The sequence below is a fragment of the Mustela nivalis genome (genome assembly GCF_964662115.1).
Source record: "Mustela nivalis genome assembly, chromosome: 7".
In the NCBI taxonomy this organism is placed as follows: domain Eukaryota; kingdom Metazoa; phylum Chordata; class Mammalia; order Carnivora; family Mustelidae; genus Mustela; species Mustela nivalis.
This window is the reverse complement of record NC_139026.1, coordinates 46,239,238-46,255,238: the sequence shown is the minus strand read 5'-3', so window position 1 is coordinate 46,255,238 and position 16,001 is coordinate 46,239,238. Positions and strand designations below refer to the sequence as shown.

Here is a 16,001-nt window from a genome sequence, read left to right as displayed (position 1 = left end):
CCTAACTGAGTCACCCAGGTGCCCCTAATCTTAAATCATATTAAATAAAAGTTTTAGATTTACTCCTTACTCTTTTCTGGGTGAAAGTATTAATTTTATTGAATTTGAAGTGAACACACTGATCTAAAATTCTGTGGAATTTCATTTGACTTAAAAACTTAAACAAGGGGCGCCTGGGTGGCTCAGTGGGTTAAGCCACTGCCTTCGGCTCAGGTCATGATCTCAGGGTCCTGGGATCGAGTCCCGCATCGGGCTCTCTGCTCGGCAGGGAGCCTGCTTCCTCCTCTCTCTCTCTCTGCCTGCCTCTCTGCCTACTTGTGATCTCTCTCTGTCAAATAAACAAAATCTTTAAAAAAACAAAACAAAACAAAAACTTAAACAAGGGGGTGCTTGGGTGGCTCAGCTGTTAAGAGCTGCCTTCAGCTGAGGTCATGATCCTGAAGTCCTGGGATCAAGCCCCACATCAGGCTCCCTGCTCAGTGGGAAGCCTGCTTCTCCCTCTCCCACTCCCGGTGCTTGTGCTCCCTCTCTTGCTGTGTCTCTGTCAAATAAATAAATAAAATCTTAAAAAAACAAAAACAAAAACAAAAAACTTAAATAAGGCCAGTGCAAAAAAAGAGGTAGTTTAGACCCCTTTGCTCTTTAATCCCACTTTTTGGTTTAAAATCTGGGCTGGGTGACTATAGCAGGATTGAATGACATAGCTGTGTGTCTCTGTAATGGATGGCAAATGTAGAAAGGGGCAGGACTTTAAAAATTACATTCTGTATAGGGTGTTGCTTACTTTGTTGTCTGGACCCCAAAGTCTTCAGCAAAACTGTCAGTTGTGGATACACCTCTAAAATACTTGTAAGGATGTTTTAAATTTCAAAAATTTTTAAGTTCACAAAAGAGACTGATGAAAAATTAGAGAAATCACAATTTTTATAAAACTTAAGGATAATTTTTAAAAGATTTTATTTATTTATTTGAGACAGACAGAACAGGGGGAGAGGGAGGGGATGAGGGAGACACAGACTCCCTACTGAGCAGGGAGCCCAAGGAGGCAGGGCTCCATCAGAGGATCATGACCTAAGCTGAAGGCAGATGCACACGGACTGAGCCACCCAGTTGCCCCAAGCATAAATGTTTTTAAGTATTTGTTTTCAAACACTTAAAATGCTTTAAACTTTTGGGACAATAAATAAGAAGTGTCCTTATTATTTTCAATACCTATCCCCAACAATACCAGGTAGAACTTCTTTTTTTCAAAGGGGTGTCTCCTTTCATGATACCATACATATATATCTATGATTTTCAGCCACTTTATTAAAACATAACAATCTAAGATTAAAGAATCAGTCTTGCTAATGTGAAAGCTTCAACCTTGAACTCGATTCGAACTTCTTCTCCCCTTCTTCCACCAACCCACCAACCCCAATACAAGTAAAGCTCTAGCGACTTGGAGGGAGTAGGGAAATATCTGGCTCTCAGACGCCTGTTTTTCCTCTCTTCTCTAGATTTGGTGCCCTTGTTTATGGCAAAGAGAAGGACAAAGAAAAGGCAAAAAACTTCCTTACTTGAAAGAGAAAAAGGCAAATGTTTCCTTCCTTGACTGGGTAAGAATGCAATCTTCATTGACTGGATATTGATAACTTCTATGTGACAGTGTCCAAAAGCTGTGTTCCAGCTTAGGACGGCTTTCATTCTCCTTGCTACAATGTTCCCTCTTGCTGTAGTTGGCCCTCATACCGACAAAATGGCTCAAGCCTTTCCTGGGATTTGTACCACCCATAGGAAACTTTATTTTCTTGCCACACTAAATGATGGGTATAGGGTTACTTCCCTGCTATCCTGGTGGCCTCTCAGTCTATCACTGTTCAAATCCTCTTTCTCCTCCTGCATTCTAGGAGATGAGCAAGTCCTGTGGCTAAGCAAATGTCCAACATAGAAAAGATATGTGTCTCCCCATTTTAGAAATCCAAGCTTTAGAAGTGATTCTCTTCAAGCACTCTTCACCCCAATTACATATTAGAAACAGCTTGTCCATAAACATTGCTTTCTCCAACAGTCTCCTTTCTCTCTCTCTCTCTCTCTCTGTTTTTTGACTAAGACTGGGTAGGAGTGGTAGTGGTGGTGGTGGTGATAGGCTGGTTGTGACACTCAGTTAATACTGTGGGATTTTTAAGTTATTTTAACCTACAATGTGGAACATTGTTGTAATGTATCTATATAAATACTCAGTTATATATTCTATGATGTAGCTATATAAAAATTCAGCTATATATACTATATAACTATAATATTATTGTGATTATCAAATGTCAGCCAATCCTTGCTTAATATATTGGTAAACCTTACACTTAAGTGGTAAGAGAAATAGTTCTTATTTGGTCCTCCTCAAAACAACTGTGATACCCAGTTCACATCCCATACCAGTTCCTTATAACAAAATTGATGGTGGAGAATCCTCAGTCTCAGTCTACAGGAATCCAAAATTCAAGCCGTTCAAGTATTTTTTTAAATGTAGTTAGATAGTTCATGGTTTTGTGAGGCATTAAGTCTTACAATCAATTTAGGCACTTTGAGACACATTTATTAGCATATTAAAAATTCTAGCAAATGTTGCAATAATGAAACTTCTTTTACTTGGTTTAACTCAGCATTCCCTGTGCTTAATTTACAGTGGAACCCCCCCCTCCCCCCGCCAGAATACTTCCCAGTATCTCATGAAACTAATCTGAGGAACCTAGTTTGGATCCTTCTTCCCTCTCTTCTTTTTCCTTTTTGTAATTTTTGTGTCCACAAGGAACTACACATATCTAAATCTATAAAGTTCTTCAACTTAAAGAAGTATAATAAGTATGTCTGTTGTTGGTTCATTCAAAATAGAGGCTTTTTCCTTCCTCTGCTACTATAGTAAGAGTTAAAAAAAAAAAGAAAGAAAAAGAGAAAAAAGATTCCTTGGCTTTTAGCAGGAAAAGCTAGCTTCTGGGTTGAGGCTGCCAGAAAAGGTCTTCTTTGCTATTTAGAAGTCTTGTGCGCTAAGATTTCTTTTGATGCTACACTACCAAATTATCTCCTCAGTAGTAGCGGCTAAATTTGTAAGTGAATGATTGGCTGTTTCTCTGGGTTCTGCCATTTAACTGTTCTATGCCCACTGATGTGGGTTATGTTTAGGAAGACTGATTTCCTAATTGTAGGCTGTTTCACTAAAAGGAAAAGAGAAGGTATGGAGATAATATTTTTCCAAGATCACGAACATCACCAAAGGTTTAGCAGATAGCACAACTTTTAAAATCTAGAAGCTAATAGGAACTAAATTTATTTACATTGATGAAATACAAGTGTTTTATGAAATATGGTGTACGCTTCTATTCTAGGCAGTCTTTTATTTATTTTTTTAAAAAGATTTTTATTTTTAAGTAATCTCTCCACCAATAAGAGCAAACTTACACAACCTGGAGATCCAGAGTCGCATATTTCACCAACTGAGCCAGCCAAGCACTGCCCCCTCCAGCAGTCTTTTAAAAACACCTTAATTGACTGAATATAATTTCTAGCTGCTTCATATAGAACTATAAGAAGTAACTTCATACAAAGTTACTTGAAAATTATTGTAAATACTTAGTAACTACCTTCTTGTAAACAATGTCTTTAAAAAGTCATGGGCCTTTTAAAATCCTGTTAATAATTATAGAAGAGATGCCATCACAGAAACTGAAAGATTAGCTAATATGTTTATTTTAAAAACCCCACTATTTTAAAAAATAGTCTTACAGTAGCAAAGTATAACATAATCACTACTTGATGCTATGAAATGTAATAATTTAAGGATGTTTCATTTCCCTACTTTACCTATTTTTATTTCTCAACAGAAAACATATTAACAGCTAGTACACTTATGTCTGTTGTCTTTTTAAAATTTTTTATCTTTTTAAAGATTTTATTTATTTATTTGGCAGAGAGAGAGATAGAGATCACAAGTAGGCAGAGGGAGAGGGAGAGCAGGTTCCCTGCTGAGCAAAGAGCCCCACATGGGGCTTGATCCCAGGACCCTGAGATCATGACCTAAGCCAAAGGCAGAGGCTTAGCTCACTGAGCCACCCAGGTGCCTCTGCTGTCCTTTATTAAAATGGCTCTTTATATTATCTATCATTTTCTTGCATTTTTCCCTTTCAGATGCTGCCTTAATAATTAGCTTCTCTATTTAAAATTCTTAGATTACATGTAGTATTTCACATAAAAATATATCAGCAACTTCTATTTTGTGATTGTTTACCTCTTTCTACATTATACTAAGATTTACAAAGATCATCTCATAAATAAATTTAACAACCCTGAAAGGCATGGTAATAGTTTCACATAGAATTTTCAGGTAACAAAACTGAGGCTTGGAGGTTAAATATCTTGCCCAAGGGACCTCAGCTTGCATGTATTTTAGTTGGATAAAATTCCAGCTCTGAACTATTCTAAAACCCCAAGCTCTTACACTTTGCTTTTCAAATCTCTGGTGATTCAGCAATATTTTCTTGAATATTTATGATTTCTTATCAAAAACCTTTAGTTTTGAAATCTCATTTCAAAAATAACTTAAGAATACAATTAGACTTTGGATCACAGGGAAGACCATTATATAAATTCATACTTTCACCTGATTTAAACGCCAGGTTTCTATGTTTATAACTGAATTAGAGCCAAGCTATAAAACTTAAATTGCCCTGGGATATAATAAAGAATAAAAACAAACAAATGAATGAAGCATACATGCCAGGTAAAGGTCAAATATTGCGACTGCTTGGTTCTGGAACAAAGATTTAAAAAAAAAATTGTAACAGAGAAATCTGGTGGGAAACTTGAATCATCACTTAGTAATATAGGTATTCCAAATTAAAACAAATGTGTGCCGTATTACTTTGTAATAACTTACGATGATGATTTAGGCTCAGCAAAACAATACTGTTTCTTTTCTTTGTTACACTAAAATTAATGTTATTAATTTCAAATATTTTAGTTTAATTTCTTTTATTTCTGGTTTAAAAGTTAAAAAAGAGTCATCAGCACAGATTTACACCAGGTTTTCTATGTTCACATAGCACATATTAGGGTAACTTTGTAATAAAAATAACTTATATTGGGACTATACAAAAATTCTTATGTGTTCCTATATTATTCAAGATTGAGCAACAGTACTATACAATCTGTATGGCTGGTGCATAATAGGACTCACAATTGTTAGTTGAACCAGAATTTTAATTATCTATGTAGGTTCTCCATATTTATTCATTTGACTGATTCAGCCAAGATATCTTAGACTTTTTTCTCATAATAAATGCTCTGAACCAATAGTGAGGATTTTTAAAAGTCCAACTTTAATTTTTGATGGTTTTACCTATCTATCTATATCTTTCCATCTCTCTCTCTCTCTCTATCTGGCAGGTTCAGCGTGGAGCCCAACGAGGTCTTGATCTCAGAAGATCAAGAGTTGGAGCTTCAATCAAGAGTTGAAGGCTCAACTGACTAAACTACCCAGATGCCCGCCCACCAGTGAATTTCAGTGGTTCTTAAGACTTTTTCACTAGGGAGCACTTAGAGAATCTTATGAAATCTATGGGCTCTTTCCCCACCAAAAAAATAAAATAAAATAAATTAAAAATATATATATATACAAACACATATATATTACATATATATTATATATACACACATACCTATGTGTATATATATTTAAAATACACAATATTATAAACTACGTTTAAAAGACAGAACAGGCTGTGAAGGTGGAAATAATCTGTATAATTGAAGGTAACCTTTCTTAAAATCTCTATTCTTCATCTGTACAGTGTGAATACCACCTGTCCCATGTTATGCAGCTTAGGGAAATAATGTAATTACGATGCTTGCAGTTTAGTAGATGCCAAATTTACTGGTAGCTATACTGAACAGGACAATATTGACCTCCTATTTTATCTCTAACTACTGTTTGAGGTTTTCTTTTTTTTTTTTTTTTAAGATTTTATTTATTTATTTGACAGAGAGAAATCACAAGTAGGCAGAGAGGCAGGCAGAGAGAGAGAGAGAGGAGGAAGCAGGCTCCCTGCTGAGCAGAGAGCCCGATGTGGGACTCGATCCCGGGACCCTGAGATCATGACCTGAGCCGAAGGCAGCGGCCCAACCACTGAGCCACCCAGGTGCCCCTGTTTGAGGTTTTCTTGTGCTGATTGGTTTGTTGCAGCTATTTTCTAGTTTCTAAGGATCTTATATTCTTCCCACTTGTTATCTTATTTATTTGGTTTTTCCTTTTAGGCTATCTATTTTTACAGATAGTGATCCACAAAAGCACTGGAGGGTAATGACATCTTTAATGTTTGGGTCAAAGTACTAAGCAACTTTAACATCATTGTGATCCATTCCAAAGGTGATGAATAATAAACAATAATTCAATATAAGGACAAGGATATTTGAAGGTCAAAATATGGCTCACAAATTTAAATTGGGTAAGATCTGCTACATACATATGGCATACAAGAAAATGGAGGAAATTGTACTATTATACCTATGTCACATAGTTTGAAAATTACATGAAAATAAAACGCAGTGTGTGGCATATAACCTGAGAATCAATCACATTCGAATAACGAATAATAAATGGATACCAAGTCAGAACAGAACAATATATTCTGATGAGAAAGCATTTATTCTATTTTCCTCAAAACTGGTCATATTAAAAGCATCCTTTTATGTTTATATCTGGAACAATTCTACAAGGATACAAAAAATTGATGGAGTTCAGAAAGTACCATGAAAATAATGCAAAACTTTGAAAACAAAATTATGGGAGAAATTCTTATATAATGAACCGTAAGGGACTATCCAAATTCTTTTATTTTCATTGTCATTTTGGTATTTTTAAGCATCAAGTATTTCATGAAATGTACAGGTAACCAGTTGAAGATAAATTTTTTTGTGTTTTTTAGAGGGTCACTGTGGACATCACTATGAGGATTCACAAAATGCTTAATTTTGATCAAGTAGTAGAAAATGTTTTTATAACTAAACAGTAACCTCAGACTGTACAGAGTATCTTCAAAAGAATATGTACAATGGAACATATCCCCCTCCCCAAATTATGGCTTTATTAGAGATACTGGTTATTTATCAACACAATGACTCATTTTAAAGATTTTATTTATTTACTTGTGTGAGAGAGAGAGCACACACCTGCATGTGTGCACTCATAGAGAAGGGGTCAGAGGAGGTGGAAGAGGGACAAGGAGACTCCACATTGAGTGCAGAACCCCATGTGGGGTTCTATCTCATGACCCTGAGACCATGACTTGAGTGGAAACCAAGAGTCAGATGTTTGATCAAGAGTCAGACACTTAACTGACTGAGCCACCCAGGCACTGCTCACAATGACTCATTTTAGAATTGTGAGTGCTTCAAGTACAGTATGTTCTAATTTTTAAGAAATATTTTATTTATTTATTTGTCAAAGAGAGAGAGAGAGAGTGAGCGAGCACAGGCAGGGGCAACAGCAGAGGCAGAGGGAGAAGTAGGCTCCCTACTGAGCAGGGAGCCTGATGAGGGACTCGATCCCAAGACCCTGGGACCATGACCTGAGCCAAAGATAGACATTTAACCAACTGAGACACTAAGGCTCTCTAGACAGATGAGCCATCCCTCTAATTATTTTTTTTTATTAAAAGATTTCATTTATTTGAGAGAGAGAGGGAGAAAGGAGTGAGGGGGAGGGGCAGATGGAGAAGCAGACTCCTTCCTGAGGAGCATGACATGTGGCTTGATCGCTGGACCCTGAGATCATAACCTGAGCCAAAGGCAGGTGCTTAACTGACCGACCCACCCAGGCGCCCCTGTTCTAGTTATTCCCCCCCCCCCCACTTTTTGGGTAGATATTTAGATCTTATACTCTTATTTTATGCAATTTTTAAAAATATGCATAGAAGCTGAGTTAATGATCCCGTAACAGTTTTCATTAGTTCTACTGAATTTATCACAGACTGGGAAGGTGAGCTAAAGGCTATTCCCTTCATATTTTGAAAGGTTTCAGAGTTGAACACTAGTATATTCAACTTGTTGCTGAGTTTTCCTAAACCTTGGCAACTTAAGGCATGCTGGTATATATATTAGTTAGTGAAATATTTGTTCCTCTTACTGAACAGACTTGTGACAACCATTTTGTTTAAATGAAATTGGTGTGGGGATACCTGGGAGGCCCAGTTGGTTGAGCAACTGACTCTTGGGTTTGGTTGTGATCTCAGGGCCATGATAGGAGGCCTGGCATTGGGGTCTGCTCTCAGCGGGTAGTTTGCTTGAGATTCTCTCTCCCTCTTCTACTCATTCTCTAAAATAAATCCTTTAAATATAACTGGTATCATGGGTACTCACTGAAAATATCCAATGCAGTTTTTGAGAATTAAATTAACTCCTCATGTTTAACAGGGTAACTGAGTTCCTTTATGAAACAATGTTTCTCAATTATTAACCAAGTTATTTTTGATTAAAAAAACTACTGTTTCTGATGTAGACAGAAATTGCGTGATTTTTTGTGCCAGACTTGACTGTTTTCAAGCACTGTAATGTGTGATGGATGGTTACAAACAATAATACATAGAGTTTTCTACTTAACCCTATATCTATATCTATATATATTTCTACTTAACCCTATATCTATATCTATATATATTTCAAAGTAATCTCTACAGCCAACATGGGACTTGAATTTACAACCCGGAGATCAAGTGTCACATGCTCCACTGACTGAGCTGGCCAGGTGCTCTTGAACCACACCTCTCTAAAAAAATTTTCCCCATGTTATGATTTTGTCAGCACTCAGTACTGTGGTGGTCCAAATGCAGGTTTATATACTCTTTTGTTTACTTCTCGTACTTTGCAGCATACTCTACACATTTAGTCCTGAAGGGGTTTCTTTTACAAACTTTGTGGGTATAACATTTATTAGCAAGGTAGAAAACTGAGCAAGTTTATACCATAGTTTTATAGAGAAAAAAACCTGCTAAAGTCTGTATTTCATCCATGAACAATTTGCAGTGTGGGCATTTTCAAGGAATAAAAATAAAATCCAAAAACAAAAAGGCAATGTAAAAATTTTAGGTTAAATAAACATAAAATAGTTCCTGAGAGCAAGATTACTGAATAGGATGGAATAAATTGAAGTTGGAGGGAGGGGGATGGTTTAGATTGCTTCTTCCAGGACCAAGGTTTTCTTGGGATCTATATATTTTATAATCTTCACTTTCTTTTATACTGGATGTATTTTCACTTCAATTTCCGCAGTTATAAAACAGATTAACATTCAGCATTGAATGGCTATCACTAAATCCATCACTATTTAAAAAACACAGATAATTCATCAGTTGTGTATATATAGATTAATTTCATTCCTACTATCATTTCAGTACCTAATCCTTGTTTCTCTTTTAAACTAGATTTCAGTTGATTTTTTTATTGCCAGAAAAAATGTATTGGCTGATTACATGTGTTTTAAATTGATTTACTATTATATATTCATTGAATCTTGAAACTTTTGGGGTGTTTATTTTACTTTTTTAGGTGAAAGATACTTTATAATTCATACAGAGTAACTGGCATTATTAAAAAAAACAGCTTAACCATGCACTTGAACATTTAACAGCTGATATAATTGAGTAAGCAATTCTTTCGCATGATGTGGAGAAAAAACTTTTATTCTATAAAATAAAAGCAATTCTTTTGCATGATGTGGAGAAAAAACTTTTATTCTGTAAGTGATTTGAATGGGGAAAAATTACATCTTTTTTTTAAAAAAGATTTTATTTTATTTATTTGACAGAGAGGGAAAGAAAGAGGGAGAGCACAAGCAGGGGGAGCAGCAGGCAGAGAGAGAGAAGCCAGCTCCCTGCTGAATAGGGATCCCGACTTGAGGTTCAATCCCAGGGAGGCAGATGCTTAACTGAGCCACCCATGCACCCCTACATCACATTAATTTAGAGATGATACATAACTATATATGTATATTTTTGATTCACAGATAATTTACCTTTGCAAGATGACAGTGGTGACATTAGGTGATAAAAGTATGATAAAAGATATACTACAAATGACTCGTTTTTTTTTAAAGATTTATATGAGAGAGAGAGAGAGCGCGAGCGCGCGCGAGTGTGCACCTGCTTGTACACACAATGGGGAGGGGCAGAGTCCGCTAAGCAGACTGTGTTGAGTACAGAGTAGAACATGGGGCTGGATCCCACGATCCTATAACTCTGAGATCACAACCTGAGCCGAAACCAAGAGTCAGATGCCCAACCGACTGCGCCACCCAGGTGCCCCTATTTATTTATTTATTTTTTCCCTTTTTGGTGCTGACTAAACCTTGAGAAAGGATTGACTGCAGTGACTTATTAAAAACCATCTATCAACATTTCTACATTCTGCATTTTAAAGCACTCCAAAATCTGCCACCCTATTCTATATAAATTCCACTAGCCTCCTTCTGCTTATCTTACTCTGGTTCTAGTTCCTGGCCCATGCTCATTTCTGCTTCTGAGCTGGCCCGAATTGTGATGTGTTCCCCCCAAATTTATGAGGTACTAATTCGCAGTACCTCAGAATGTGATTGCATTTGGAGATAGGAGCTTTAAAAAAGGTAATTAATGTTACATGAAGTCAAATGGGTATACCCTAATCCAATATGACTGGTGTTCTTGTAAGGGGAAATTTGGAAACAAACTCACATGTGGGGAGAATACATGTAAACTTACAAACAGACTCATCTACAAGCCAAGGACAGAGGCCCTTGGGGAGAAACCAACTATGTCTCAGACTTCTAGCTTCCCTAACAGTGAGGAAATGAATTTGTTTAAGTTACCCAGTCTGTGGTACTTTGTATAGCAGCCCTTGCAAATACAATCTGCCTTTGCTCATGTTAGTCCCCTCACTGAAAATGTCCCTTCCTTTCATCCACATCTAATCAGTCATTCAACACGGAATTTAAACAGCCACTTGGTGAAATTATCCCAGACACACCAATCTTCTTTTTTTTGTTTTTGTTTTTTCCTGCTCTAACAGAGAACTTAGTCTGTACTATAGATTTTAGCAGTTCCTAGCACATAGAGTAGTTGCAAGGATTTCAGGTGTTAATATAGGTAAAATGCTTACAACGGTGCCTGGCATGTAGTGAATCTTAAGTGTCTGCTACATCTGTTGCTGCTATTACTATGTCTTAATTAGAAGGTAAAACACACAAGAATTGGTAATTATTTGTGGGGCTTAGGGCAGAAGAAAGAATAAAAGATATTAGGCTTGGCAAATAAGTATGTGGTACTATTGCCCCAAATTATCCACTTATTTTTATAAAGAGAGAAGTAGCCTTTTAATTAGTATTATACACAATCTTTATTCAATGGAAATAGAAAAACCATTAAACAGAAATAATAAAATATAAATAGCTGTAAATAATACTTCTGCAAGGCTGAATTAACCCTTTGTCTATATCATGTTAGATCTTTAGGAGACTTAAAATTTTCACAAAACTGGAATTACAGTTGAAGAACAAAGGTTTGAACTACATGGGTCCACTTAAACACAATATATAGTACAATATTTTGTACTTATTATTCCTTATGATTTTCTTAATATTTTTCCTCTAGCTTGCTTTGTTATTATGCAATATGTAAAGCATATAACATACAAAATATGTTAACTATATTTTCAATAAGGCTTCTGATCAATAGTATGCTTTTAGTTTTCTTCGACTACGCATGCAGGGGAGGGAAGTTAGGCGCCTTGCATTATTCAAGGGTTAAGTCTACATTTTAAAATGTCTCTTCACACTTAATGTATCATGCCAATAAAATTTTCTCCACATCATTTTTTTGAAGTTTTATTTAAGTAATCTCTATATCCAATGTGGAATTTGAACTTACGACCCTGAGATCAAAAGTCATATGCTCTCTGGACTGAGCCAGCCAGTTACCCCTCCTCCACATCATTTTTAAAGGCTGAATACTGTTCTATTATATATATAGCTTAACCTACTTAACCAATATCCTCATAAACCATGTAATAATGAATACTCTTATAATCAAATTGCTACATATAGTCTTATTTCCTTATGATACATTTCTAGAAGAGGAATTTCAGGGTCAAATGCACATGCTCCTGGCTTCTGATACATACTGTCGAATAGCACTCTGGAAGTGTGGGGATTTATATTCTCAGACATTTAAGAAGCCCTGTTTCTCTGAATCCTTGCTAGTATTATCAAGACATAAATCACCTATTAAAATAATACCTGAAGTCCAAATTAATGTATAACACGTCACTCATAAGTTGGACTATTAAAAAACCTTTTTATTACTCTGAAAGTGTAAGATTCTTACCTACATTTATTTTTATTTTTTTAAGATTCATTTATTTATTTTAGAGAGAGAGTGTGTGTGCAAGTGGGGAGAGGGGCAGAGGAAGAAAAATTCATTCTGACTCCTCCTCACTGAGCATGGATCTGGACACAGGGCTCGATCTCACAACCCTGAGATCATGACCTGAGCCTAAATCAAGAATTGGATGTCCAGGGGCGCTTGGGTGGCTCAGTGGATTAAGTCTCTGCCTTCGGCTCAGGTCATGGTCTCAGGATCCTGGGATCGAGCCCCACATAGGGCTCTCTGCTCAGCAGGAGCCTGTTTCCCCTTCTCTCTCTCTGCCTGCTTCTCTGCCTACTTGTGATTTCTGTCTGTCAAATAAATAAATAAAATCTTTAAAAAAAAAAAAAAAGAATTGGATGTCCAGGGGCGTTTGGGTGGCTCAGTGGGTTAAAGCCTCTGTCTTTGCCTCAGGTCATGATCCCAGGGTTCTGGGATCGAGCCCCACATCGGGCTCTCCGCTCGGTGGGGAGCCTGCTTCTTCCTCTTTCTGCCTGCTTGTGATATCTGCCTGTCAAATTAAAAAAAAAAAAAAGAATTGGATGTCCAACCAAGCCACCCAGGCACTCCTCTTACTTACATTCTAGATGAACACTCTGAGGTCCATTAAGTTACATAAATCAGACCACTACATAGTAGGAATTTCTGCCCCAGTTGTGATGCTGACTACTCTTCTGATTTGTCAGTATGCCTCCCCAATTAAGCTGTTTTTTTTTGTGTAATAGCCTTATCAGTTTCCCAGAAAAAGGTATACTCTTCATTATTCAGGGTTGGAAGCTAGCATATTCCATTAGGTTAGCACTACTTTTCCCAACTGCTTCATCGTTTGGATTTTACACATCATGTGAAGGAAGCCTTTTGAGATATTTAAAAAGAAAAAAAGATTACCTAATCGTAGATAAGAATCTACTTCGTTCATTCATTTATTTATTTATTCATTGTCTCACTCATTTAACATGACTTCCCTAATGTCTACTTCATGTGGAGAATGCAGTGAGCAAAACAAATGTAGTCCCTGCTCTCATGTAACTTAAATTTTTAGCAGGATGAAGGGAACCAGCTAATAAAGATAATGATAAATTACAAATGCTATTAAAAAAAAAAACAGAATAAATGGTGAAAGGAGCTACTTTAAATACGGTGGCCAAGGAAGGCCTGTCAGAGATGATTTTGGAGTTAAGATCTGAAGGATGAGAATAAGTTAGCCATACAGACTTAGAGAAAGCACATCCCAGGCAGAAAAAACAAACAAACAAACAAACAAAAAACAGCAAGTGCAGAGGTCCTGAGATGGAGTACCAGTTAAGATTAAATTCAACTGAGAACAAGAGACCCCAAATAGTGGCTTTAATAAGATAGAAGTTTACTTTCCCCTCACATCAAAATCTGCATGTAAAGAGTGTAGAGCTGGTATGGTGCTCCACAAGGGTCTCAAAGACTCAGGTTTCCACAGCTTAAGATTTTGCCTAGAGCCCAAACTGACTGAGTTCCAGGCCATCACATCCTTATTCCAGGGTGCAAGATATTAAGAGGAAAAGAAACAAAGGACTGAAGGTGCACACCATCTGTCTTCTAAGAATGGTACTAAAGGAGAGTCACATGATGTACCTGTTTATATACACTGGCTAAAACTACCACATGGCTACCAATAGTCTTTATTCTGGACAGCCATGTGTCCATGTCTATTAGTATTTAAAAAAATGGAGAAATTTTAGGGACAACTAACAGTCTCTGCTGCAGACCGGAAAGAGCTCGGTGGTGCATGACAGAAATAGAAAGGAAGCAAGAAGGTGAGAACAGGATGAAGCTGGATTACATTTACGCAGAGATATATTCAGTCTTTTAACACACCATCTTACAGAGTAGAAGAGAATGTTTAAGAGGCAGGAAGGAACCGTTAGGGTCAGGGAAGGGAGCGACATAAAGAGGTGCTGCTCCTCTTTGAATTTTCCTGAAGTAAAAAAACAGCGAAGCAGAATGTTTAATGGACTGAATAACCAGGCAAAACATTTTCTACTGGCGGCATCAGCACCATTAGCAGTTTAAGTTCATTCACACAACATTTACTAATGTGTAAAAATACCTTCCATTCTGTAAGCGTAACAAAGTCACCTTTCATTTATGGTATGCTTATTTTCCTTGCTATTTAAGACTGACAGATGCCCTCTGCCCTTCAATCATAAATTTTAAATTGGATGACAGTGATTCTTTTAGGAAGGAAAAGGTGATTGTATAAAAGAAACCAACAAAGGAAGGAGAAATTTTATTTACTTCAAATGGTTTGTACTTTACATTAATACGTTCTATCATTCAAATAGAAAAAAAAATAACCATTCACTTTATGAAACTACACAAATCCAAACACACTTGCAGAGACTCTTCTTACGTCTAAACATGTCGAATGGTAACAAAAAGGAAAGCGTTTAGCGATATACAAAGGAATAAAAAGAGATTGTTTCAAAAAACATAAATTTAATTTCGAGTGGCAATTGTTTTTCTGAAAAACAGAGACTTCACTCTCGCAAAGTTTCCACCAAAGGCACCATAATTTCAAACGGTCTTGCTCACAGCCCAGCAAGTCACTCAAGCTGAGGTGGGGACTGAGGAGTAGAAGCGAGGTAAGGTGCTATAAATCTAACTCGGTTAGCGCAAACTCATGCAACCGTGCTTTAAAAACTGGCTCCCCTGTAAGTTCCCTCCCACCAAGTTTAAAAAAAAAAAAAAAAAAAGAAAAAAAAGGAAGGGTGGTGAGTAGAAAATACCAACGGTTTCAGCCGAGGGAAACTCACTTCTCAGGAGGTGATGGTGACAGGCTGCCAGTCCCTGGAAGTGCGTGCACAAGCACCGGAGATCGCGGGGGCTGAGGGAAGAAAAGGGGACAGCGATCAGTTTTGCTTCAGGTGGTGGGAGTCGGGGGTGGGGTGGGTGTGGGGGCCCTTCCAGGAGGACGTGGGAGGGGCGTGGTGTCCGACACGAACACAAACACAAACACGTTCCGCGTCCCCAGAGAGGGCGGGCCGACGCCACCTCACCATTCCCCGCCCCTGGACCCCGCGGCCCGCCACGGACCGAGGGCCAGTGCTCAGTGCAGAGCAACCCGGCCCCAGGCGGACTGTAGCGGCCGTAGGGGCCCTGATCGTTACAACGGCTGCGAAGAGGCTGCGCGCCTCCCAACGAATCGGTGGGAGACAGGCTGGAAGCCTCGGAGAAAAGGTGAGGGAGTGAAGTGCCTCTCCACACCCCTTGTTGAACGCGCGGGAAGCGATCTGCCCACCCCCAACCCTGTCCGGTAGGCAATCGCTGTTCCCACCTTCCGCCGCCGCCTTGAGTGAAGCCGGAACGACGGGGGTCACGGCGGGGGTCAGAGGGTAAAGGTCTTGCTCCCAGCAGCCTCCGCGGTGGATACGTCGCCATCTTGGATCCGCGGGACAAGAAAATTCATGCGGTGAGTTTTTGGCAAATTTTCGGAAGTCTGGCAGCGGGGCGCGCGGCGGGGGCGGCGGATTCGGGGCCCCCTCAAGGCTGGGGAATGCCTCGGGGCCGGCCCGGCCGCGCCCGGGGTCCGCGGGCAGCGTCCTGGCC

The 16,001-nt window shown here is 38.2% G+C and overlaps 1 protein-coding gene and 1 long non-coding RNA gene across 35 annotated transcripts in view; one reads left to right on the top strand and one right to left on the bottom strand.

Annotated features, from left to right (window-relative positions):
* LOC309870547 overlaps positions 1–15,833 on the bottom strand; it is a 187,458-nt gene extending 171,625 nt beyond the window's left edge. For 17 of the 24 annotated variants that reach the window (XR_014314653.1, XR_014314654.1, XR_014314655.1 and 14 more), the window contains exons 1-2: positions 15,730–15,817; positions 15,209–15,279 (exon numbers count right to left, since the gene is read on the bottom strand). This is a non-coding gene — a long non-coding RNA (uncharacterized lncRNA). Of the gene's footprint in view, positions 1–15,181; positions 15,280–15,729 lie in introns of all 24 variants that reach the window. The other 7 variants (XR_014314648.1, XR_014314650.1, XR_014314651.1 and 4 more) reach the window with 2 other exon arrangements.
* Positions 15,725–16,001, top strand: part of CNOT2 (CCR4-NOT transcription complex subunit 2) — a 123,411-nt gene continuing 123,134 nt past the window's right edge. For 3 of the 11 annotated variants that reach the window (XM_082742889.1, XM_082742888.1, XM_082742894.1), the window contains exon 1: positions 15,725–15,864. In XM_082742889.1, coding sequence (XP_082599015.1) covers positions 15,860–15,864 — 5 coding nt within the window. In that variant the 5' untranslated portion in view covers positions 15,725–15,859. The remainder of the gene's footprint in view (positions 15,865–16,001) is intronic. The other 8 variants (XM_082742897.1, XM_082742892.1, XM_082742893.1 and 5 more) reach the window with 6 other exon arrangements.